Below are 26756 nucleotides of genomic sequence, written 5' to 3' on the forward strand. Positions count from 1 at the left end.
AAAAAACAAAACAATTGCTGTTATTCTGAGAAAATCTACTGTTTATATACCAACCAGTTTACAAGAAACTTGTAAATTTATTAACATTATTTGAACCATTGTTCAAATGATTGGGGTCGGTAAGATTTTATTATTTTTAAAGAAATTAAATCATTTATTCAGCAAAGATCCATTGAACTGAAAGACATTAACATCTTTACACATCTATTTAAAATAAATGTTATTCTTTTGAACTTATTATACATTAAACAGTCCTGAAACTAAGTAGCAGGGTTTCCAAATATTAAGCAGCACAACTGTTTTCAACACTGACAGTAAGAAAATGTTTCTTGAGCACCAAATCAACATATTAGAGTGATGCGACACTGAAGACAGGAATAAAATGCATTTTAAAATATACTAAAATAGAAAACGGTTATTTTAAATTATAATACAATTTCACAACAATATTGTTTTACAGTATCTCTGAGTCTGATCAAATAAATGCAGCCTTAGTAAGCATAAGAAACTTCTTTACCATCCAAATTTTGGGGTCGGGTTTGTATTTCTACTAGTTTATCATTTTCCCTAGTTAAATAAAGCACGACTGGATTCAGTTCTCTCATGTATTAGAGTACTCTCAGTCTGGACGTACGTGGCAAACATGTTGAGAGGTTTGGGTCCCTGACCAGGCAGACTGCACCAGGCAACAGCATTAACAACAGCAGGATGGGTGATGCTTTGCAGACATGTCCAGCTTTGACCCAAACCTGTCCCCGCCCCCGCCCATAAACGCACAATCTCCTCTTTAGCACAGCTTAGCAACACTTGCCCACCGGGAGCCCAGCGCAATGAACTGATGCTTTCCTATAGTCACAACACACAAAGAGAGAACAAAGATTTGACTGTCAGTGAACCGATGAAGCCGTGTTAAATTAGTCAAGTCACCTTTATTTATATAGCGCTTTTAACAATACAGATTGTGTCAAACAGTATCAAATTGGATGATAGAGTGTCAGTAATGTATAAAAATAAGACTAAACACTCAATTTTCAGTTAAGGCATTTCATTATTGAATTCAGAGATGTCATTGTCTAGATCAATTTAGTTTAAATAGTATCTGCGAAATCAAATTACTTCACACATGAAATATTAAATACAAGAATGCATGAAATCTGTATGCTTATGTATGTGTGTGTCAGTTTATGATCAATCATGATGACTCTAACCTTGTGGGCATCAATAACCACCACAGATCCATTCTCTGAAGGCTCCTTAGAGCCAATCAGAAGCCTTCCATCAGCATATCCAACTGCAAAGGGACGATCCTCACTGTACCATGCGATCTGCATCACAGCCACTGCAGAGAAGAGCAACAAACATGGATATGTACATGAAAAAAGTTTCCAAAAGTAGTCTTGTTTACATGTTCATAAAAACTGTCAGTACCATCTTTCCTGAAGCAGTGCTGGAGTTCAGTTCTCTGCATATCAGAATCATCAAGGACCTCGAGAAGTCCCAGTGTCCCATCCATGCGACCCACCAACAGCAGCTCTCGAGGCTCCCCGCCCCACAGTGAGCCTGCCTCCTCTTCTGGCCAAGCTAAAGATGACACCCAATGAGGCTGCAGGTCCAGTGAGGACTTCCCACCTTGTGTGCAAAAACACAACATGCAAATATGAACACATTTATAAGCAAAAAATTATTTTCATGTCATGACCGAAAAACGACTGGTATTAAAATGTTTATAATTTATTCAATTGTCTAAATAAATTAAAAATACTGAGAACTACTATCAGTTGTTTCAACTACTACAAATTAATTTAGGAATTACAGATTCAATTCACGTTTTTTTTTTTCTTTTTACAAAATGAGACTTAAGACAAATTATAAATTAAATGTGCCCTTTTATTATTGCTTGGACAAAATGCAGCATGTTTCTTTGTGAAATTGAAATATAACCCTATAATAATTTATTAATATAGCACTTGCATGTTATTGCTCTTTTGTTGATTTTGATTGTTTCTATTCTCCTCCCTTTGTAAGTCTCTTTGGATAAAAGCCTCTGCTAAATAACAAAATGTAAATATAATTTAAATGTAAATAACAAAACTAAATTTAAATTTTAAAATAAGCTCCAAATCAAATAAATAACAAATAAAAGAAATCTCTTCATATAAACAAAATAAGGTTTTGTCTGTGCTCTTTCCATTCAAAATTAGAGGCAACTGCTGCCTTTTAATCATGATCCAAACAAAGATGCTGCATACATGCAACATGATCAGTTTTTAATCTAAATTTGATTGTATCATTTCGAAATTAAGCAAAAACAGAATGGTCTGACTTCAGTTTTGTGAAATTACTGTATACATAACTTTACTAAATACAGTAAGTTCCCCTCAGACATACATTCATATAAACTCCTACCCCTAATTGAATCGTGATTTGTTTAGCATTTCAACCGATTTGAATCGTCACATATATGAATCGATTTTCAAGCGGCTCACGGTTAATCGTTACAGCTCTCAAGTTGTAGCGAAAGTTTGGAGTGAGATTAGGGGAGGGGCTACGCAAAGGGGAGGAGTCACTCAAATATTTGTAGCACCCAAGTTTTTGCTAGCAGTTAAATTTTACCTATTGTTCATAATTGACCAGCACAAATAGAAATGATAACAAATGGTAATTCTGATGAAAGAAAAATATGCATTTAAAAATACAAATGTATAAAAAATAAAAAGAAATTTTGCCCCAAACGAGCCAACTGAACAGCAGTACTCAATGTGCATACTGTACACATATACAGTAGGATTACAGTACTTACCCTGAGCATGTATGTCAAGCTGTGTGTGTGTGTGTAAGAGAGAGAGAGACAGAGAGAGTCCTCATGTTTCTTTTTTTCTGTTGTAAATGTTGTTGCATATTTTGATGCCTGATGACAGGGGTAGAGGACTCCCACATAAAGCACTGTCATGATATAGAATAGTGTTCCATCCAGAGTCAAACTGTTCCTAGTTTTGGTTTTATTCAAACCCACCATGGAAAACACACTACATCTGAATTTGAGTGGGGAAGCCACAGTGCTTTATATGGGAGCCCCCTACTCTTGTCATCAAGGCACCAAAATGTGCAACAAACACAACAGAAAAAACCCCAAAAAAACATTCATAAGCTGAAATGTGTACTCTCTCGCTTTCTCTCACACACACACAGCTTGACATACATGCTCAGGGTAAGTACTGTAATCCTACTGTGTGTGTACAGTATGTACATTGAGCACTGCTGTTCAGTTGGCATGTTTGGGGCCAAATATCTTTGTATTTTTGATACTTTTTATGTAAAACAATTTATTTTATTTGGATGAATTTGTCTGTCTTTTATCAGATTTACCAACTGTTATAACATCTCTAGTACTTTCCTTTCAGGAAGCCAAAGCTAAGCTAAAGCTTCTGGTTGCAAAGCAGTTGGGAGAGTTTTTTTTGACTGCATCAATACTTCAGCATGAATTTGGCTATATTTCCTAACATCGGCTTTCACTATCTTTTCGATTTCGTCCAAAAACTAAAATGAAGGGGTTACCTACAGCATTCATCGGATCTTTCTCTTCCAACTTACACTCTATGTGCGCGCGTATCCATGTTGCTTAGTAACAAACGCGCTAGCGGCAGAATCGTGCAATTTAAATGGAAACAACATCATCCTAATTTCTGATTGGCTGGTAGGTGGCATTGAACTCGGCAGAGAACTTACCTCCGTATTCCCTCGTCTATTAATTGTACATATAGCGGGACAAGTTATCCCTTCTCAGTGTGAGAAATACAAGGTGTGGCGTGAGAGCATGTGAACTGCTTGAAATGCGTTAGTCTCACAGTGAATGTGTGGGACTTGAGAGCCCCGAAGAAGCTAATAGTGGCATTATTCAGCTCAATTTACTTCTCATTTCTCATTTGACAGTTTCAGTGCCATCAAATCAATGATATTTCTGAATCTGCCTGAAAGTGTCAAATGAACGCTGTTCTTTCAAACTTTCCATTCTTCAAAGAATCTTAAAAACATTCATAATAATGTTTCTTGAGCACCAATTCAACATATTAGAATGATTTCCGAAGGATAATGTGACACTTAAGAATAATGTAATGTAGAGTAATGCCTGCCAAACTTTTGAACGGTAGTGTATATCGTGATGGTGAGCGACGCACCATTGACTTGCCAAATGTTCACTATTTTTTCCATGGCAGCAGCCAAGTACTTTCCACTGACACTCCAAGTGACTGGAGCCAAGTTTAGATCGCCTGGAGACCCCAGATTACCCATGCACTCATCCGAAGTGTCATCTCTGAAAACAAAGAAGATCATAAACATCACATTTCAGTTGGTGAAGAAAAAAGCCTAATTAGGAGAAAGAGAGAAACTGACCCTTTATTAAAGACACATGTTTGCTGCAGATTGTACAGGTTTTTGGTCACGTTCCAAATGCGGACCGTCCCATCACTCCCGCTAGTTGCCAGAAGGCCTTTTTTACTACACCACCCACATGTGATCACCTACAAGATACCAAATGATTCAGCATCAGAAACCATCCAGTGCTGTTTAAGCGTAGTAAACAGACAACGCTGGGGGAATCATACCCTGCTCTGGTGGGCCTCGAGTCTGAAAGTGGACCACTTCCGCAGGTCTCCTGCCACGTCAGCAAAGGTCTGCGGGCGGCTCTGGTTATCTCGGTCATAAGCCGCCAGTGTGCGCACCAGCTGCTGCGCGGCCCATTGGCGGTGCTGCGATGAGAGCCGAGATGAGAGGCAGCACGCCGCCAGCGCATTTGCCAGCTCCAATGGGCCTACAGCAAGGGGGGCACAGGTGAGGTGGACATAGAGAGGCGACATTAACCCTGCGACGACCAAGCAGAACAAAGCCAGGCCACAAGCGAAATAAACATACACACATACACACAGATGGGTACACACACACAACGAGAAAAACAAATGAGAAATTAAACTGGCGGTGATTGGTGGCAAAAGCTGTGGTTTTCAGGCTGCAACACAACAAAGCTTCATCTAACAACCCCTCTGCTGCCAAAAGAAACAAATCAAATCAGATTTATGAGATTTAACTGAACAAAATAAAATGATAACAAAAAAATAAATGACTGAAAAAACATCAAGTAAATAATGTGGCAGGCGGCACTGTCAACTAGATGTCAACTAACCTCTTTTTTCCAGTTCAGCCTTGTCGTAGCCATGTCGAAGCCTGGCACCTTTATCGGCAAGCAGTGCCACCAGCGCCTGGGTCACCACGAAATTGGGCGACGTCACCAGTTTGTTTTCTTCTGCCACTCCCCTCAGGAAACTGGGCAAGAACTTCCTCTGGATTGGATCATCTACTGTGGTCAGATTCATCCCGGTGGCAGCTGATATCAGATTCTAGAGGAAAAGCGAGGCAAGGCAGGGTGAGACCAAAAAAAAAAAAAAAAGATTTTCACTTTTTGTAGTCTCTCTGTTTACAAGCTTTTCATGAGATTTTCATCTGGATACCTGAGTGCACAGCTGGACCAGGAGTTTGGCAGCGCTGGGGCTGTTCGATGCCAGACAGCCAACGGCGGTACTGAGGTACGCCAAACAAGAAATGGGTTTGGTTGGCTTGCTAGCCCCTCGCGGGCGCTCAGAGGATCCAGGGCCTAATGTAAGGCCTGTGGAAAGTCCAGCTCTACCTGCCGCAGCCAAACACATCAGACGCACCAGAGTCCTAATGTCTGTCAAGCCCAGGGACTCCAATCCTGCTGCTAGACTGCAACTAGAGCCACTGAAGAGCAGAAATATGAGTTAACAAAAACTCATATAGTAATTGTATAAAAAATTAATTGAAATAAAACAAAAAAAAAGCCTAAAAATATGGCTTAGTGTAAAGCGCAATGGTTTAGCATTTTACATTAACTTAAGACATCATAAATTAGTATAAAGTGGAAATTAAAATAATGAATGATTTCCTAAATACTTTAATTTTACAGTGAAATTTACTATATATTATATAGGATATTATAATAATAATAATTATTAGTAGTAATATTATTCATATTAATAGATAATCAAAAAATTTGGCTAAATTGAGCAGCCCTAGAAAATGAGCACAGCAAACCTGAAGCTTAAAAAACAAAACAAAAAAAAAAACTCACACTTAAATATTGCAATTAAATCGCATATATAAACAGCCACATCACTAAACACACTAACCTAACAGACAGGAGGGACAGTGCTCTCATGACCATTGTTCTGGCTAACAGGACTTGTGCAGCTGCAGTGACTCTTTTCAGAGCCACCAGGCGATCAGCAGACGTCTGCAGACCTGCCGCTTGCTCCCCCAAAGACAAGCGACCTGATGAGCTCTTATCCACTGAGCTCTGGCAACCTATAGACGGAGTTACATGGAGATAAACATACAAATACAAATCTTAGACAATATCTGTAAAATTACAGGCATCTTAAACCATGATGCATTCTCTGAATCACTACAGTGTTAGGGTCACACAATCACATTGGTGTTATTATTGTACCTATCTGCAAGAGAGTCTCCTCCATGCTGTTGGTGGCAGTGACCATGGCAACTGAGGCTCCGAGAGGGTCGGTGTCTTGAAAATGGACAGCCTCGGGGACGGGTCTGCGTTCACTAAGACCAAGTGGAGCAGACAGCAACTCAAACTCCTCCTCACCCATCAGACGCTCTGCATCATCTACATCCAACATGTCCCAGTCTTCTGCAGGGCAAAATGTGTGTTCAGACACATTGACCAAAATACAGAGTCTACAGTGGTTGTCCATAATCCTAACAAACTTTACATGCCTTTTTTTTTTTTTTTTTTTTTATTACTTATGTTTTCCATTTAAATTATATGTATGTTTTGCATGTAGACACTTAATACCTTCATACACGCTGTCTTGCTTTCCCAACAGGTCTGGTGCTTGACCTTTATACCTGAAAAAACAGAGATCAGTAAAAAAACATGCATGCAACCTCTCATTCTCACTAGGGCTGATGATTTTGACAATAGCAAGACGATTATTATTATTATTTTTATTATCAGGCTAGTAATACTATCTAATCAATACTGGGGCTTATTTGTTCCATCATATTTCTTTTTACGTGTTTTACAGTATTAACCAATCACACACGATTCCATTGAGTTTATGAATGCAATGGCCAATCAGAGTCATTCAGATGAGTCATCGCTGAAACACTGGAGTTTTGTTGTTGAGTGCGCACGCTTGCTGACTGAATTCTGCTCTCTCGTAAATTCTCTCATCATAAACAAAGTGCAGATGTACGTGTGATGTAAGTATAAGAGATTTATTCAGTGTTTAAAATGCATAAACTCGCGCTAGACTGAAGACAGTGATGTTCTTTGATAATGTAAATGTTCTTTGCTCGTTTTCTGTAGATGTTTGAATAACTAAGGAAATGTAAGCATTATAATTAGTAACGTACAATGCTTCTATTAATTTATCATGTTTAAATACAAATTCAGTCGTGTTTAAAAAAATTGTGACATGACATCCATATGCTACTTGACTAAAAAGATATAATGTGTAGTTAATGGATTACACTAATATTAGGCTGCTTTTAGCCATAGTTGGTTCACTCTCCGGCAAATAACTAAATTAAATTAGCATCATAATATCATGTGTTGCGATCTATCAGGCTGACGATAGGACGATATGACTATGGTGCATATCGCCCAACACTAATTCTCACCTCTCAGGCAGTGGTCCTTTGATCTTGCTCTTCATGTTAAGGTATTTCTCTCTGCAGCTGCCACAGAGCAAATAATAAGGATTTCCACTTCCACACTCTCCTCCAAACCAGCCGTCAACATAAGAGCCATTGCTGCGGTAACCCTGGCGATTGGCACTGCGACCACAGCCCGGGTGACTCTTCTTCATGTGCTGGTTGAAGCTGGACACGCTGATCCCGCACAGCTCACACACGACCATCTCATCACGGTCCTCCGTCTCACACACATGCTAACACACAAGCAAATGAGACAAAACCAGACAACTGCGGTCAGTTTGGAGAGTATGTCGTACATGTATGAAGATTTGAAAGCCAGTGTAACACGGATCAGGGCTGAATTATCCCAGCATGCATCTGCTGCTTCCATACTGTGCTGGCAAAACATGCACTGGAGTTAGTGAGAGTGAGAAAGCTGCTGTGACCAATATGAGGATGTGAGTGAGCAAATTTTATGCAAGTACAATATGTGTGTCTCTGAATGAAAGTGTAGGTGTGTGTGTTTGTGTGTACAGCCATGTAGGGGTTAAAGGTGAGTAGTAAAGCAGCGGCAGCCCCAGGCTGCTGTCACACACACCCATGTTGGCCAGTCCAGTACCTCCGGGATCCACATTCCCAGAATGTCGGAATCGGATGCAAGCTCCTGGGTGAACATGGCCTCCATGGCTTCCTGATCCAATTCGAGCTCCAACTCTTCATCCAGATTGAAGTCATACAGCGCCCCGAGCGGCCCAGGCTCCTGCTGCAATCCAGAACCTTCTCGACGTGCTTGAGTTCGATGTGCCTGCACTGAGCGGTACAGTCCAGCTAAACAAAAAAACAACGTTACTGTGGAGTATTTTATTGTGTTTTGATGATTCTTAAAATTGAATGTCATAAAACTGTTTAAACTTGCTGACCAAGCAGTTAGCATAGTTGACGAGTTTAGCTAGTTTTTAGGATTATGTCTTTAGGATTGTGTAAAAGGGACAATAAGGTGTGTTTGATTAGGGATGAAACTAAACTCTGCTGGACAGTGGCCCTCCAGGACCAAAGATGCCTTTCCCTGATCTAAACTTCAAATGTTTGGGGTCAGTAAAACATTTTTTTTAATGATCTCTTACACTCACCAAGACAGCATAAAAGTAAAAACTGTAATATTTTGAAACATTACTACAATTTAAAATAAGTGTTTTGTTTTATTATACTTTAAATTTAAATAGATTTCTATTGACAACAAAGCTGAATTTCTAGCAGCCATTACTCCAGTCTTCAGTGTCACGTTATCCTACAGAAATCATTCAAATATGCATATATTTGATGCTCAAGAAACATTTCTTATTATCAATGTTGAAAACAGTTGTTCTGCTTAACTGACATTTTTTCAGGAATCTTTGATAAATAGATACAGATGTCTGCTCAGGGTCAGATGAACCTAAAACCAGCCTCCTTATACAGGACTTCATTAAAAGCGATTAACAGACTAGTTGTTCAGATGGCCCACTGACTAGTCGACTTAGAACACATGTAACTTTGGAGATCCCTGTACCTGCACGAGCTAATAATGTGCGTGCAGCCAGGTCAAAGCGGTGTTTCCTACTGGCTGCAGAGCGTCCTCTGGGAGTGGGGCCGGCAGAGGACGAGCCCAAATCTTGATCAAGACCTTCAGGACTAAAATGAAAAAGAAGTAACAGAATGATAAAATGGGTGACAAATTAAGATACACATTGTTTTCTTACACTCATCCAACAATACAATATGTCATGACATATTATTCATACCTCTCACTGAATCCCTCCTCCATTTCTGCAGCATCAGCATTGGGGGTGTCACCCGGTGAGCGCAGGTAGCTCCTCTCTGTGCTCTTACCCCCTCCTGCCGCACCGGAGCAGGGGTCTGAAACCTCATCAGAGTCTGCCGTGCCTGGGTGGTCGATCATCCACATCGCAAGCACAGTGATGTTCTGAGCATCTGCCTCACCACGTGCACCTACAGACCAACACAGAACACACTCTGAATATCTGATAACATGAGAAAAAAGCAAAATTCTGAATTTAGACATAACATTTCTATGAGAGTGAATGTGTGTCTACCTGTTGCTTCCAAAGCTTTCATGATCTGTCTGAGTGAGAAACCCATTTCCAACAGCGGAACTGCGATGGCAGGAGGAGGTGGAGATGTGGAAAGACGACTGCTGGGGTCTGATAACGCTTGGAGCGAATAAACAAAATCAGCTGTTTAATAAAGGACTATGTGTATATGGATAGACAGTCATATACAAAGATCTGAAAGACAGCCTAATTAAATATATTGTTTCCATTGCAAATTATTTGAGTGAAAAGTTGAATGTTTAGCTTGAATATTTACTTAATTTTATGTGGTCTATTGACAAATTTCACACTTGTATGTATATTCCCAATGAATTTATCATATATACACACACACACACACACACACACACACACACACACACACACATACATACATACAAATAAAAAAACAAACATAGTATGTATTTGTACCTGCCCTGCTGGTGGTTCTGGCAGGCTGGGACTCAGGTGACGTGAGGCTCTGTCTCCGGCCGTGCTCGTCTGATGGTGAGGTGGGCAGCGATGAGACGGGAGGGGTCTGAGCTCTACGTGCTGGCAGAAGGGTGGTTGTCGGGTAGCTGGAGAACATCTGCCTGCTCAGATATGCACATTAATCATGACACACAGACTGAAAGATTCAATGTTTATACACTCAAAGAGACAAAGTGTGCGTGTGTGTACCTGAGCAGGCTGAGGGGCATTACTCCGGGTGATTCAGAAGCCGGTGCCGTCTCGGCATCTGTAACAGGTGTGGTGGCTGTGGTAACAGGTGTGGTTGCTGTGGTGGTGTCCTCCAGCGAGGAGCTCATGAAGGAGGTGCTGCTGGAGGCTGATGGGGAGGTGGTGATCGGAGTTTGAAACTGTTGGTCTCCCTCTAACTCCTCACACTCTGTGTCCACTAAAAACACACACATTCACATATTTTATGAAGAGAACTATGTGTCTTGTGAATGAGATTGTGTATAAAAAAAAATCTTAGCTTGCAACAAATACACCAAACTGAAAATTCCAGGTCAAAACCAAAAATTCTTGGCCCATTAGAGCAAAAATTATATAATTATTATTATTGTTATTGTTATTATTGTTATTGACTCAATCTTCTTTATTAACTAGAATCTTTGCATTACATAAAGAGTCCAATCATTTTTAAAAATAGTTTAAATAAATTAAATAAAAGGTTTTTATTTTATTTAATTGTATGTTTTGATAAATAAAATGTTAAAACGGAGATCCACTGGGGTGAGATTTTTTTTAAGGAAAATTCAAACGTTAGCCATCAAGTTCTGGCAAGGTCTGATTTTTTTTAAATAAATTTCATTGGCGTTATATATAAATGTCAAGCAATATTTGTAAAGGTTAGCAGATACTGTACAGTCGGTTCTATATAAACTACCAGTTTGGGGTCGGTACATTTTTCTTTTTTAAAGAAATTAATTCAGAAAGGTTGCATTAAGATCAGTGTCAGATAATACAAAAGATTTCAATTTCAAATAAACTGTGTTTATTTTCGCTCTCTTTTTTACTTTCAAATCATCATATTAGAATGATTTCTGAAGGATCATGAGACACAGAAGACTAAAGTAATGGCAGCTGAAAAATCTGATTTACCAACAGATTACATTTAAAAGTATATTAAAATAGTCAAACTGGTTGTTTTAAATGGTAATGTTTCACAAAATTACTGTATTAACCTTATTTTTAACCAAATAATTGCAGCCTTGGTGAATATAAGAGATTTCTTTAAAAAAAATAAAAATTGTGACCCCAAACCTTTGAACAGTAGTGTAGATAAAGTCAGTTTACGTTTATCAGGTTTATGTTTTCTGATATACCTGGCTTAGAACTGTGGCCTTCCTGTTCTTCTAGTAGGCTATTGACCACCAGTTTGTAGATCATAGCTTGCGCCCGCTCTAGGTCTGCCAGCCCAAGTGCCCTTTTAATGGGTGACCTCATCACCGCCCGCTTCACCATGTGTCGCATCAGAAACTGCAGAGCCGATCGCAGCTCTGCCTCCTCCTGACACACGCTCACCCCAGGGCTGGCACAATCTGCATTATGGCCGCTGTCAGGCGTGACTTTGGGGATCAGCAGCAGCTCGGCGTATTTACTGCAGCTCAGAAGTACACTCAGTGTCTTCATCGCTCCCAGATACAGATACGACAACTGCACCGCATGCACCTCCATCTGCGCAGCCGCCTCCTGCAAGCGCGTCCCCACCATCTCCTGCAGCCTCCGCCGTCCTTCTGCTGGAGTCTGCTGTGCGGCATCCTGCATGTAGGCAGCGAGCTCGCTCTCGGAGCGAGAGTTGGGCGGAGCTCGAGCTCGAACCTCATCTAAGCTGTGTGATACGCGCAAGTCTCCTGTCCCCTCTTTCAGTTTTGTGTGTGACTCATTCTCCCGTTCTTCCTGGGGTTCGTGGCGATGTCTTCGCTCGTGCCGTCGACTGGAGGCAGATTTGGAGCCGTCGTCCTGCAGGCTTGCGAGGGCGGTGAGGTCCAGCAGCAGAGCCGCAGTGAGTCCACGGAAACGCGAAACGTCGAAGGGAAGAGGCTCGATTGGCTCCAAGTTGTACAACGGCGTGTCACTGGGCGACCAAAAAGTGGGGAAGCTTCAATGAAAAGGAGTGACAAACCAAACACAGAGAGAGAAAGAGACAGAGAGAAAGTGAGGGAGCAGGGAGGAGGGCTAAGGAACATGCAACGTCATGGAGCTAATGCAAAGGAAAAAGTCAATGAAATGATTAGGGATGAAGAAAAGAGAATAAAGAGACCAAGGCGAGCAGAAGACAGAAAAGTAGGAGAGCTCTGGGGGAGCAGGAGCGAGGTAAAAGCCTCAATTTCACATTCATATAAATTACTCAAACAGATACCCATCTCTCACCTGATGGTAATCTCCGCCTCATCCCACTGCACCTTAGCTGATGTGCTCCCCTCCTTCACCACACCCAGCAGTGTGGCGTGTCTCCCCGTCTGCTTGTGCACACACCGTCCCCCCATTCTTAACCCACCATCTATTCCCCCTATCACAGCTAACACCGGCCACACCTGGTGGCACAGCGTCCGCAGGTGTGCCTCCGACAGCTCAGCCGCTGCGTGCCGTCCGCTTCTTCCTCTCTCTTCCTCTCTCTCTTCCTCCTTCTCATCCTGCTCCTCTCTGCTCTGTGCCGAGCGGCTCTTGCGCAGTCTGGTGGTCCCTGCTGGAGGAGCTCCTTCTCGCAGGCAGCCCCTGATCTGCTGGAGGCGCTGGAGGATGCTGCGGTTGATAGTTTGGGTCCAGTGCTCTGAACGGTGTAAGATACGGACCAGCTGGGTGGTGGCTTCTGCCAGGACAGTGGCCACAGGGCTGCAGATTGGGTCACCAGGTAACAGGTCACGTGGTGTGCCCCTCATCTGCATGTCACAGATTTTTACCTGCAGAGAAGGGATGGGTGATATACTGGTTAGAACAATATAGAAAATTGTAGGAAATTGTCAATCGGTATACATTTTTGTTGATATTGCTGATATGGCTGTGCTACATTGCATTCTACTAAACTATTTATTTAAGGAATCTGTAAAAAAAATATAATTCATCAAAATTATCATCAATAAAAAACCACAACTAATAAAAAAATTGTTAATTGAAATGCAGCTGAAATGAATTAAAATATAAATATTTGATGAAAAACAAATATATTAAGCTTTATTACTTGGATTGAAAAATTATGCACATTCATAAATTTGTTTCATAGCCATGTGACTGTTCAAATAATAAAAAAAAAAGCATCAATTTTGTTATTGACCCAAAAGATTGACAAATATCATGATATAATTTTGTGCTTATGCTGCCCACCTCTAAGGTGAAGCAATCAAAGTTTAGACTGACCTTTCACCAATATGATTATGCAGTTTGAACAGTTCATCAGTGTTATTTTAGATAAACAGAAGACCACAGAGTTTAAATCAACATCAGCACTTCTGTCTTACCTTCTCCCCGGGGTTACTGCTATAGAACATGACACAAGGGTACAGCTCTGTAGCATCGACATCTTCAAAGGCCAGTTTGGGTTCCTGCCACATAGAGCCACATGGTTTAGAACATAAGCACATATGACGTAAAACAGTTAATGTGGACTACAGCTCAGCTTTTGATATGAAAGTTGGTTAAATGGTATTTTTGTGTTTGTAAGTGGGCTGCACCGCACCTCTCCGTTCTTGCCAAAGGACACAGTCCTAGCCTCCGTGTCCAGCACACAGGTGATGTAGTCTCCTTGTGTGTAGCTGGACAGCGTGAGGGTCTGCTCTCCATTATGGTAGAGGTTGCCGCTGTATGCACGGTAGAGCCACATATCGGCTGTTGTGCGGTGGTTGAAATCATGCACTGGCCAGCGTGACACACCTACACACGTTCCCTCATTTCCACGATTCTCCTTCACAATATAGAACTTAAAACAAATCATACAGACTCTTACTCACACAGCTTGACAATGCACATATTGTGCTACTGGCTTCCATGAAGTTGTGTGTGCAAACATACACTACCATTCAAACATTTGGGGTCAGGAAGACTTCGCTTTCTTTTTTTTTTATGAACTTAATCATTTTATTCAACATGGATGCATTAAATTCATCAAAAGTGACAGTAAAGGCTTTCATAATTTTAAAAAAGATCTCTATTTCAAATAAAATATATTGAAATGTCTATTTACCATAGAATTTAATATGATAATATTAAAATAAGAATAATTTAATATGAATTAATATTAAAAAAGAATGTGTGTGTGTGTATGTATATATATATATATATATATATATATATATATATATATATATATATATATAATAAGAATATATATACATAATAAGAAATGTTTCTTGAGCACCAAATCAGCATATTAGAAAGATTTCTGAAGGATCATGTGACACTGAAGGGTAAGACTGGCCGCTGAAAATTCAGCTGTCATTACAGAAATTAGATTTTGACCCCAAACTTCTGAACTTTAGTGTAAAAACAAAAGTGTGTAGAACCTTCCACTGGTAACAGCCAGAGGAAATGCCAGTAGAGGCCAGGCCGTAACCTTTGCCTCCACTGCCATGTGTCAATCCCTGTCCGCTTTCCACCAAACAGCACTGTGTCTTCTCAGGGTCAAAGGTTACTTCCTGGATAGGCAAATTTTCTTCTTCCTCCTCTGATTCACCCTTAAACAACAAGATGGCATTTAAAGGCATTGGGTATGAGTACATTTTAAAGCATTACAACCTCTTACACTTGAATGACTGAATCTCCCTCACCTGTAGTTTGAGTTCCTGCTCTCTCTCTTTCAGCTGGATGGTGTGTTTGGCTTGAGCAACAGGTGCCTCCCACATACAGTCCGAGAGCAGCGAGAACAACCTCTCCACCACCTACAACACAAAGACAAATTCATTTAACTCTGCAACACACAATCCATGATTAAAAAAAGCACAACAGAGGTGTGTGGAATTAGACCTGGGTCATCTGATCGTCCTCCACGCTGCTCTCACAGGCAGGAAGCACAGCTTCCAAAACATGCAGGGCTAACAGCCGTGTCCTCAAATTACCAATCAACGGTATGCCTGAAAAATACATACATTTAACTAATCTAACAACTAGCACACAGACAAGACTATGTGGTCGGGACATTGATGTACTACCTGAACAGCATTTCTGAGCAGCAATGTTGAGAAGGACTTCAGTCCATTTAGGAGAGGCCATCTTGGACTGAATGGCTTTGGAAGAGACGACTCGCCGCAGAAACACCAAGAAGTCTCCGAGGTGCAGCTCTGCTGTGTGTCTCTTACGTAACAATGCTACACCAAAATAAAAGCAATATATAAAAACACTAAATAAAGTACCTTACTGAGCATGTTGCTGTTGTCCTGCAATTGTCCTACCTCGAAAATCTTTTTTCTGAGCATCTGCGCAGTCGTCAGTCTTCTCCTGCAGTTCTGTACTTGCACTGAGCGTGCTTCCAGCAGCCTGAGCCAGCAGAGTCTTCAGCTGACTGCACAGAAGATCCAGCAGAGCCTGGACCACCTTAGGACTCAATCTGTCCGCATATGTCCTGATGGAAAGATAGAAAAGAGAAAAGGTAACTGAATCTGTCTTGAATTGCTCCTGCTGAGAGAAGCATAAACTGTGTGATGTGACCAAACAAACCTAATTACCTTCTGATAAATGACACGACAAAGTTTGGGGTTGGTAAGATGTTTTATGTTTATGTTCACCATGATGGCATTTATTTGATCAAAAATACAGAAAAAGTATTATTTTAAAACATTATTACTATTTAAAATAACCGCTTTGTGTTTTAATATATTTTATCATTTATTCCTGTGACGGCAAAGCTGAATCTTCAAAGAAACAATATGCTGATTTTCTGCTCAAGAACCATTTGAAAACACTTGTGCTGTTTAACAGTTTTGTGAAAACAGTTTTGTGATATTTGTAAGGATTCTTTGAGGAGTAAAAAGTTAAAAAGAAATAGATCTTTTGTAACATTGTAAAAGTCTTTACTGTCACTTTAATGCATTAATTTCCTTTAAACACCAAAACTCTGAATGGTAATGTAGATGCCAAAATCTCACAGTGGGTCTAAAGAATATTCATGGAGTAGCATCATAATTTAAAACATACAGCATTTGAGGTTAAGATCAGCTATGAAAAAACAGATGTTAGCAATCTGTGAGAACAGTGTTGTACCCGGTGCTGATGGCTAGTATCTGTAGCAGTCTGGTGCTGGCCACTTTGAGGGCAGTGCTGAGCTGAGAGCCTGCAGGTTTGTGCAGGAGTTGCAGTGTCTGTCCAAGCAGGGTTTCCGTTCCACAGAGCTGAGAAAGAACATCCAAGAGACCGCTGGAGATAGCTAATGATACATCGACAGGCTGGTATCGCACACTTAGAGCAAAGACCGTCACCAATAGCAGCCTCTGCTGGGCCTCTGTAAACACACACAGCATTGAGAATACATGTTCAGTATAATATGCGCTACATAAAGTAACATACTGAATGTGTGCTCAAACACATTACCTATGTGGTGCTTGTTAGCTTGCAGGGCTCTCTCTAATGTGACTGACAGCTGCTGATAAATCATATGAACAGCTGTCTGAATGTCCATCTGTAAACTTTTCTTTGCTGCTCTGACTCCATCCTACAAGGAAAGATAAAGGACATGCAGAACATAACATAAATAGTAACAAACAATTACAATTTATTTATCTGAACATTTAAAGGAATGCTCCACCCCCAAAAGCACCAAACTTTTGTCATTAATCACTTACCCCCATGTCGTTCCAAAGCTTCATTCGTCCTCGAAACACAATTCAAGATATTTTGGATGAAAACCGGGAGGCTTGTGACTGTCCCATTGACTGCCAACAATGTCAAGGCACAGAAAAGCATGAAAAGCATCATCAGGATAGTCCATCTGCCATCAGTGGTTCAATCTGAATTTTATGAAGCGACGAGAATACTTTGTACACAAAGAAAATAAAAATAACGTCATTTATTCAACAATTCGTCCCCTCTCTGTCTCTCTGTGTCAGCGTAGCGCCATTTTGGAGAACATCCGATGGACGCAAAGTGCGTACGCTGTTCTGCTCTCTGTCATCTGTAATGCATGGATACGTATTGTACATTTATTTACGCTGATTTGAACGGAAACAGCATATCCATGCATTACTGATGACAGAGAATAGCATACGCACTTTGCGTCCATCGGATGCTCTCTAAAATGGTGCTACGCTGACACAGAGAGGGGGCGAACTGTTGAACAAATGTCGTTATTTTTATTTTCTTTGCGTACAAAAAGTATTCTCGTCGCTTCATAAAATTCAGATTGAACCACTGATGGCAGATGGACTATCCTGACGATGCTTTTCATACTTTTCTGTGCCTTAGTGTAATTTACTTGGCAGTCAATGGGACAGTCACACAAGCCTCCCGGTTTTCATCCAAAATATCATAAATTGTGTTCCGAGGATGAACAAAGCTTTTACGGGTTTGGAACGACATGGGGGTAAAGTGATTAATGACAAAATTAGCATTTTGGGGTGGAGTATCCCTTTAAGTTCTTCAACCCCAGTTTATTGTTCAAAATGTGTTAAAGCAAGAAGACTGAATTGCTCAAAGACATTCTGATCAATTTTATGAGTCTTTATAGCTATTATATAGCTATAAAGGCCTTATGCCCACATTCTAGCATAAATTAGCACAGATTAAGCCAGCATGACCTACAAAGATGATAAAAACTAAATTTGTTGCTTGTTATGCACTGATAATGGTCATAAATTAATGTTGAACAGTATGACACACATTCAAAAAAAAAAGATTTTCTCTTCTTCAGTACCTCTGAAACAAGTCTTAGATTAGATCCATGTAACAATTACCTGGTAATGGTGCAGTTGGACACTTTCCCCTTTTGGCCCCCCATTGCTGACAGCACCAAGGCCAAAACATCCCGACAGAAACTGCAGTCTGACCGATGTTAGCAGAGAGGCAGAGTGAAAACTGAGGTCTGTGTGTCCAACTCCACCTCCAGAGCCTGCCTGACTGCTTTTCTCCTCCATCCCAGAAATCAACACCACAATCTGGTGAAGGGCCTCCAGACGCAACTATATAAATACACAAAACACAATCAAAAGCACAATGTAAACAAAGTCTGTGGGTGGAAGTGAAGACAAGCATCTGACAAATAAAGAGTCAGAACATACCTCTGCTCGACTCTGCTGCTGCTCCATGGCTATAATAATGGCTTGTGGGCTGGTGGACACACTCTCTTCTGGTTCTTTAAATGCAGGAGCATTCCCAACATCTCCACTGATGAAGTTCACTATGTTCTCGATGAGTGCATGGAGCCTGAATGAATGGCTCAGATCGAGGTCTGACTCCTCGTAGGACTGTGGAGAGCTGTACAAACACTCGCGAGCCGAGCGTCCTCCAAACCAGTCAGCAGAAGAGTCTGGAGAACTGTACAGAAAGCCTTGAAAACACAAGACAAAATCTGCTGAACACATTTTGTAATAATGGGCCAATAATAAAGTATAATTTAACAATTAAAATTATATAATTAGAAACTATTTGTGTGCCATGTACATTTATGCTTAATACAGTATTGCTTGTATCTCGTGTGGCTTCTATGAATTTTTATTTTTTTTCTGTGAAGAGAGCTATTTGAATGACATGAGTATATGAAGGACTCATATCTCAGATGAACCTCAGCTCCGACCCGAAGCAGTCACATTTGATTTTTGATTTTCATTCACTATTCCCTACATTACTCCAACTAATGAATGAAAACAATGGAGCAAATTTAGACATTGAGCGTGCTAGAAGTGCTGTGAATGCCATATTCTGCTAAAAAGCCAGAATTCATTCTGCGACAAACTCATAGCAATAGAATGGATGCAGAATCCTGATTCTGAACAACTTTGTTCCTCAAGAAATTAGCACATGCCTGTGATTTTTAAGATCTCAAAGACCTTTATTAGTTGGTTTATGTGTTTTAATGCAGTTTTAAGTTTCAAATTCTCAACACATCAACTGATCACATCGATTTTCTCACATTTTCAGTCCTGATTATAAGGGGAAATCTATGGAAAAGATTTAAAAATTAGTAGCTGAAAACATTATCGACATTCTTTAACTGTAGGTTAATGTAGATAAAAAAAACTCCCACTCGCTGTTTATTGTACTAAAAAAAGTCTAATATCTGTAGCTATGACTGTTTACAGTACATACAGATAAGAAAATAAAAGCAAAAGCAGCTTAAATAGCATCCAATAATCTACTGCTCAAACAAATCCTCGAGTTTATTTATTTTAACCCCCCTTTTTATAATAAAGGCCCACAGAACTGATGCCAGATTTCCAGCACAAAAGTGTATGATTTACAGGTGAAATGTGAACGGGAACGGGACAGAGAGGTATTTTAGTTCTGTCACAAACTGCGCTCTTGTGTGCAGGCCTGGACATGTTTAAGGATAAGGAATAATGAATAAGTATTATGCGAGTAGTACTTCATAGAAGAAATTTGCTGTGGCACATTTTGGGCTTGGGGAATAAATTTGGCAACGCATGAAGAGGCTATAAATAAGCCAGCAGGAATCTACTGTCATCTTATTTCATGGACCCATTTAGCCACATAGAAAAAGAGACTTTCACATTACATGTGTACACAGATAGACTCTAGCACAAATATACATATTAACAGAGTAGTACAGTATGTCTCACTGCTACAGCCTTAGTATGTTAAAGGCGGGGACATTACCTCTTTTCTTAGGAGTGAAAGCTAAATCCAGATCCACATTCCTCCTCACATTCTGAAACAGGTCACACAGACAGGTTACATAACTGCAATTGATATAGTTATAAATCAAGTAAAGCAGAAAAGGCAGTGTGCATGCGTCACACATCTCACCAATGAGTATCCCTCCTCATCAGACTCTGGCTGGGAGAGATCAGACTCACTCCTGGATTTTGTGAGTCTGTAGCTGGGACCGCTCTGGATGGACCGACTCTCTGCCGACAGGCTCTCACTCCTACACACAAAATGAAAATGGGAAGTTACACGTCCTGTGAGCGGACATAACATAATCATGTCATTAAAATGTGACCTAAATATAAATTAATACCACTAATGAAGAATGTCTTTTGTTTATTGAAATTATGTATCAGAGTAAGCGCTGCTTTTAATAGCAATTGGGTCGACTTATAAAGGTTCTTCAAAATCAGGGCAGCACACAAGGTCTCTTGCAACTGAATAATGAGAAATCTAGAAAAGTAGGTCAGGCATTCCCGGGCAGGACTGGCAGCGCTAGAGCAGACTGTAAAGCTGAGCGAGTTCAGCGAGACCTTCAGGCTCCAAAGATAAGGGTTATGATTCAAAAGACTTAAGTCATGCTTACACGTTAAATCAGTTAAATGTAGTGATGACGCAACTCACCTCGTCATAAACCCGCCTCCATCCAGGTTGACCCCGCCAGTCAGGGGTTGCTGACTGATGTGCTGAGCAAGCGGTGTGCTGACAGCCAGCAGGAGCATGGCACAGCGATGGATGACTGCATTGCATGCGGTCGTGTAAAGATCCTGTCCCTCCTGAGGAGTCGTGCTGCTCCTGCGCTCCGGACCGGGCTGAGCCGGCTCTTCCTGTATGCTCATACTTCCAGTTCGATCTCGGTCCCTTCCTCGCGCTGCCTCCCGTACTGATAAGAAACATTGAAAGATTTCTGTGTCCGCCAAGACATAAGACACAGAGCGGGCAGGGTTAAGGAAGCAGCCAAGAAGCATGACGTTAAAAAGTGCTTATGGTTGGATATTACACAATGCCATGTTGTATAACAACTACGGTTAACAAAGTTATTTATTAGTATACACTACCATTCAAAAGTTAGTATGTTTTTTTTTAAAGACATTAATACTTTTTAGCAAGGATGCATTAAACTAAAGACTTTCACATTAACAAACAAGAGATTTACATTTCAAATATTTGAATGGTAGTGTATATTGTGTGGTATGTTCTAGCACAATGCAAATGTCAAACCAAATCCTAAATATCTTTAAAGTAATAAATTAATATTGTCATTATTTACTCACCCTCATGTCATTCCAAATATGCTTCTTTTTTTATGGCGTAAAAATTCTGTTTTATTCTACTAAACATCTCATATGGTTTTTGAATGATACGAGGGGAAATAAACAATTATAGAATGTGTGTGACAACTTAGCTCAATGCCACCCAAAGCATCAGCCAACATCAGCAGCACACACGCCCTTCATAAATGTGTCAGAACTCACTTCCTGCGGTCATGACCTCATGCTCTCTTTCTTCCTCCTCATCTTCCTGCTCCTGATGACCCTCTTCTCTTTCTCTCTCTCTCTCTCTCTCCTCCAGCTCAGCCTCCTCGTCTATAGTTCGGGTGAAAGAGTGTTCCTGTGGGTCCATCTCCACAGAGTCCACATTTTCAGAGATCTGCACACAGGAAAAGAAATGGCATTACATATCATGGGGTCCAACATTAAAATTTTAGAATTTTTCTAGGATCTTAAAGGAATAATTCACTCAAACAAAGTTAGTTTTTTTTATTGTATCATTCTTCATTTAATTTTCTTCAAAGATCCAAAGTTTTCAATCAAACTGTAATACTGTTATGTAATAATAGTGAAAAAAAAAAAAAAAAGTGTCATACTCTGCGTTCTCGTGATGATGAACGTGTCTGGATGAGCTCCATGTTTTTGCAAGCCAAGAGGCGATTCCGCACCTTATACACACTGCGATACACCTCTGCCAAGAGTTTACATGGCTGATATCTGAAGGAAAACAGAAAATAGGAAAGCAAGTCTTTAGTAGTGTCCACAGTGTAGAATTCTCTGAGGTTATGTAGAATATAATGTCATACCTCCCCTCTCCACACGCCTGTCCCAGCAACCCTGTGTGTTTCAGCAGGACAGCAAGCACAAAGCGGGACACTGTGTCTAACAGAGCCTCATTCGGCAATAATGCACTGTCCCAATCTACACAAATACACACACAAAAGACTAAATGAACAGGTCATTAAGACATTTGCTTGCACAAATGAAAAGTGGATATGCTAATGGAAAAAATAAGTTTCCGCTTTTAACCAAAATTAGTTTCCGCTTTACACACATGCATTTGCAATAATCATATTTTGCACAGACTGCACAAGTTATTACACTATAAACTGTATAAAGTTGTTACTATACAAAGCACAGTAAACTATTTCTATAAAATAAAAGAGTGTAAAGACCATCGACTCTACCGTGCGACTCCACCGGGCAGGGACACCGGCAAGGGATAGTAGTAGCTTTTTATTTAATTTTTTCATTGATATGTTTATTATTGAAATGTTTTTGTTATATGCATGTGTCAATTTTATTTAATTTCTTTATTTTCTTAAATATGTGGGTAGATAGTATATAGAGTTGTAACTTTTTAGTTTTAGTTACTTTTTCTTATTTGTAAGTCGCTTTGGACAAAAGCGTCTGCTAAATGACAAAAGTAAAGTAAAGTAAAGTAAAATATTGCACTAGAATACATTGTTCTATCAATATTTTGCACACTCATCCAGCTGTATTTATTACCACTGTTCTAACGTTTCTGCTGTTCATAATGTGTATATATAATCCTACATTGCTCTGTTCATAATGTACATACAATCCCTACATTGCATTCCTATTTATATTCTGTATATACTCTGCTCAATACTGTATATAGCAATTCCACTGTACATTCTGTAAATCATATCTTCATTTACTCTGCACTTATATGTATATAAAACACTATATTCTTGCACTTCTGGTTAGATGCTAACTGCATTTCATTAGCTCTGTACTTGTACTCTGCATAAGTGACAATAAAGTTGAATCTAATCTAATCTAATCTAATCTAACCAATAACTTCTTATATAGTCCAATTACTGCAAAGTTAGGACAGTTTGCGCCATAAAGATCTGGTTTATGGCCAGTTGTAACATAACAGAGGAAGAGTATATGAATGTCAGTTGCTTTTTTATTGAACTGTAACCTCAAGGCAGTAATTATGGAAAAATAATGTGCCCCATCACATGGAACTAAGCTTAAATATGACAAATTCTACAATCAGAAACACAAATAGCTTTATTTAAAATAAATGACAACGGACACAAAGTCCTAATCAGGCGCAACGAGACAAGTTTTGTGTAGTGAGATTTTGGACCAGTAAGATTTCAATGTGGGTGGGACTATCCAACACCACAGAAATAAAAACCATTATAAGGTTTGCAAAGATTAATGTGTGACTTCTTAGACTATACAAGCACTTAAGCAAAGCTAATCATCAGTGAATCATTTATAATACTCTTTCCATATTTCTAAATATATGTTCTGTTTTTGTGTCCTACCCTTGCTGATGGCATAGTCCTGCATGTTTGTCCACAAGCTGTGTGTGGGCTCTTTAGTTGATCCAAGGGACAAATCAATCAGCACACTCATATCAGCACGCAACTGACAGTCAAACGGTCTTTGCTCCTCATTTCCACATAGAGCCACCTCCAGCAGAGAGCTGATACACACATCTGAAACACATACGCCATTTCAGCTTTAACATCAACACAAAACATTTTTTACTTCCATACATTTCATAACAGGACATTTATTAATAATAGGAATTGCAGTGCATGTGCATACCAAGCTGGGGTATATCGGTCTCCAAACCGTTACTAAAAAGCGGTGTTTTGAGCCAATGGGTAGTGTGCTGTTCCTCTGGTGAGGGCGGGGCTCCCTGCAGCATTCCTCCGAGACAACATCCCACCAGCAGCGCTACGGTACGCTCCAGATCCACCAACCATACCCAGCACTGTGCTGGTCCTGACACACATACTGGATCAACCAGATCTGGAGTACCTACAGGAAGAAGGGTAAGGAAAAATAGTCTTAAGTTAAGAAGTTTAACTGAATGACACAAGAGTGGTTCTCGAGTGTTGAGTGGCTCTCAAACAGAGGGCTGGGCAAATTCCCATGGGGCACACAAGATTGCTTAAAATGATTAAAATTGCCTTTCGCAGTGCGTGCCCTGCATGCCTGTCCGCTAACGTTGCGCCACTGGAAGACAGCACATTGCCTGTCACGTTGTTTGGGCTGCCTTGTTGAGCGCAGTGGCACCGAGAACATTATATTTCACACACTTTTAGCCATTTTATTTTCCAAATGTAATAGGATTAGTCCAACGAATCGTTCGGTTTGTAATACGTACCGAACCGAAAGCCTCGTACCGAATGGTTCAATACCATTGTACACCTCTAATATATACACACATACACGTGTGAGTGTGTGTATTGTAATTTGAATAATTTAAACTTAAATTAGCTATTTATCATATGAATGTGAAAATCTGACCATGTAGTGGCCACTGCAGCTCCTGTTCCTCCAGAGGTGTGGCGGCAGGCAGAAGTCTGTTGAGACGGTCCAGAGGGGGAAGCAAGTCTAAGAGGTAACTGAGCAATGGCCGTGCCACCCAAACAGGCAATAACAGCAAGGACGTCACAATCTGACACAGCATACTGCCCGCTGCAGACATGTAGATCACATCTGCCACAAACAAGCACAGGCAAAATTAGCAGGTCCATTAGCATTTAGATAATGAGTTTAGCTTAAATGCGAGTGTACATTGATATACCTCGTAGCTTCTCACGCACACTTCCATTTCCAGAGCTTTCTCTCAGAAGAGCTGCAGAGCGATTATAGATATCTGTGGCATGAGGCAATAATAACTGCAGGTGTTTGTGGAGGAGGGCCACACTACTGGAGCCCTGAAAAACACAGATCCACATGGGGAAGGAAATCAGCCCACTCAGACCCTACAAACACATGATTTTTCCCAAGGAAATTTGTGTGTGGATATGTACAGTGCACAGCATAAATGAGTACACCCCCTCTGAATAAATATAAAGATGTATTTTCTTAATGATCACTAATGTAATTCATGGAAAGATGGCAAAATTGAAATGTATTAAACATATACTTAATAAAAACAACAAAATATGCCAATATTTTCTGTAAGATAAGTAAATTAGCCAATTTTGTTTAAACAAAGGATTGCAGAAATGAGTACAGCCTAGATTTAATTCAGCAAATGTATAATATTCTAGTACTTAGCATGTCCTTCAGAACTTTAACCCCTGGTTTCACAGACAAGGCTTAAGACTAGTTTCAACTGAAATAAACTTGCACTGACTGATCTTAAAACATATGTTTTTTCTAAGGCATGTTAATAAAAATTACTTAAATGTCCTAATTGAACTATGGCCTAATCCTGGCTTAGTCTAAGCCCTGTCTGTGAAACCAGGCCCATGCATTCTGCTCTGACCCTCTTGGCACTGAGCGTACAAGTTCATGACAAATTTTCACATCTGTCCCATTTAACGCCTGGAGAACGACCTCCTTGAATGCTCTGGTCTTTAATGGGGAGTTTTGCTCAGCTCGTCTCTACAGAATCCCCCACAGCTGCTCAAGAGCGTTAAGATTGGGTGAAATACATGTCCACTGAAGAATTTTCATCTTGGGATAATGAATATCTTAATTGTCATGCTGAAAAAATGCCCAACAACGCAGGGAATAAGGAGAGGGTAGCATCTTCTGTTTCAGGTTTTTATATTACATCACTCAGTAGTGTTTGAATTCATGATAAAGCACAACTACCTCACACCTTCAGCACTCATTCATCCCTATATAAGAGCTTTATTACCACTGAATGTCACTGTGGGTACCAAGCACTTCTCACTGTACTCCTTCTCTAGCAATACCAGAACATTTGGATGCTTTTGGATCCGAAATTATTGACTTGGTCTCTTGAGACCAGAGTATGGATTCCCAGAAGTCTCTATTTTGTAAATATGGGCCTTGGAAGAGGTTATAGGTAATTCTAGTGGTGACAACAACCATGCATGTCACTTCTGCAGGCTGCGTCATACTCCGTGAGATAAAGTGTCACTCTTTTCATAGCTTTTGCCTGCTCTGAGACACATGCATGTTATTTCTCCTGCTCTTTCGTGGCAGGGGAAGTCGTGGCCTAATGGTTAGAGTCGGACTCGTAATCCAAAGGTTGCAGGTTTGAGTCTCGGGCCAGCAGGGATTGTAGGTGGGGGGAGTGAATGTCCAGCGCTCTCTCTACCCTCAATACCACGACTGAGGTGCCCTTGAGCAAGGCACCGAACCCCCAACTGCTCCCCGGGCGCCGCAGCATAAATGGCTGCCCACTGCTCCGGGTGTGTGTTCACGGTGTGTGTGTGTGTTCACTGCTGTGTGTGTGCACGTTGGATGGGTTAAATGCAGAGCACGAATTCCGAGTATGGGTCACCATACTTGGCAGTATGTCACTTCACTTCACTTTTTCCAAGCAAAAATTCACTCATCACTAAATGATAACTTAAAGTAAAGACCTGATTAT

General features: G+C 40.4%; 1 protein-coding gene across 5 annotated transcripts in view; it reads right to left on the reverse strand.

Moving 5' to 3' along the window:
* Positions 1–26756, reverse strand: part of LOC306873794 (putative E3 ubiquitin-protein ligase HERC1) — a 48739-nt gene that overhangs the window by 10246 nt on the left and 11737 nt on the right. Inside the window, exons 16-56 of one of the 5 annotated variants that reach the window (XM_079423280.1) lie at positions 24987–25119; positions 24707–24898; positions 23999–24214; positions 23713–23886; positions 22213–22327; positions 22003–22123; positions 21611–21785; positions 20760–21042; positions 20235–20355; positions 20085–20136; positions 18530–18798; positions 18206–18430; positions 16848–16968; positions 16521–16758; positions 15713–15882; positions 15473–15628; positions 15288–15394; positions 15092–15202; positions 14828–14998; positions 14005–14244; positions 13787–13870; positions 12702–13231; positions 11654–12405; positions 10503–10719; positions 10254–10414; positions 9825–9941; positions 9513–9720; positions 9281–9402; positions 8330–8559; positions 7717–7985; positions 6887–6939; positions 6521–6721; positions 6201–6375; positions 5505–5772; positions 5180–5393; positions 4605–4810; positions 4393–4520; positions 4176–4312; positions 1429–1629; positions 1209–1339; positions 635–846 (exon numbers count right to left, since the gene is read on the reverse strand). In XM_079423280.1, coding sequence (XP_079279406.1) covers positions 635–846; positions 1209–1339; positions 1429–1629; positions 4176–4312; positions 4393–4520; positions 4605–4810; positions 5180–5393; positions 5505–5772; positions 6201–6375; positions 6521–6721; positions 6887–6939; positions 7717–7985; positions 8330–8559; positions 9281–9402; positions 9513–9720; positions 9825–9941; positions 10254–10414; positions 10503–10719; positions 11654–12405; positions 12702–13231; positions 13787–13870; positions 14005–14244; positions 14828–14998; positions 15092–15202; positions 15288–15394; positions 15473–15628; positions 15713–15882; positions 16521–16758; positions 16848–16968; positions 18206–18430; positions 18530–18798; positions 20085–20136; positions 20235–20355; positions 20760–21042; positions 21611–21785; positions 22003–22123; positions 22213–22327; positions 23713–23886; positions 23999–24214; positions 24707–24898; positions 24987–25119 — 8006 coding nt within the window. Of the gene's footprint in view, positions 1–634; positions 847–1208; positions 1340–1428; positions 1630–4175; positions 4313–4392; positions 4521–4604; positions 4862–5179; positions 5394–5504; positions 5773–6200; positions 6376–6520; positions 6722–6886; positions 6940–7716; positions 7986–8329; positions 8560–9280; positions 9403–9512; positions 9721–9824; positions 9942–10253; positions 10415–10502; positions 10720–11653; positions 12430–12701; positions 13232–13786; positions 13871–14004; positions 14245–14827; positions 14999–15091; positions 15203–15287; positions 15395–15472; positions 15629–15712; positions 15883–16520; positions 16759–16847; positions 16969–18205; positions 18431–18529; positions 18799–20084; positions 20137–20234; positions 20356–20759; positions 21043–21610; positions 21786–22002; positions 22124–22212; positions 22328–23712; positions 23887–23998; positions 24215–24706; positions 24899–24986; positions 25120–26756 lie in introns of all 5 variants that reach the window. The other 4 variants (XM_079423279.1, XM_079423277.1, XM_079423278.1 and 1 more) reach the window with 4 other exon arrangements.

Source organism: Barbus barbus, assembly GCF_936440315.1.
Source record: "Barbus barbus genome assembly, chromosome: 1".
Lineage (NCBI taxonomy): Eukaryota > Metazoa > Chordata > Actinopteri > Cypriniformes > Cyprinidae > Barbus > Barbus barbus.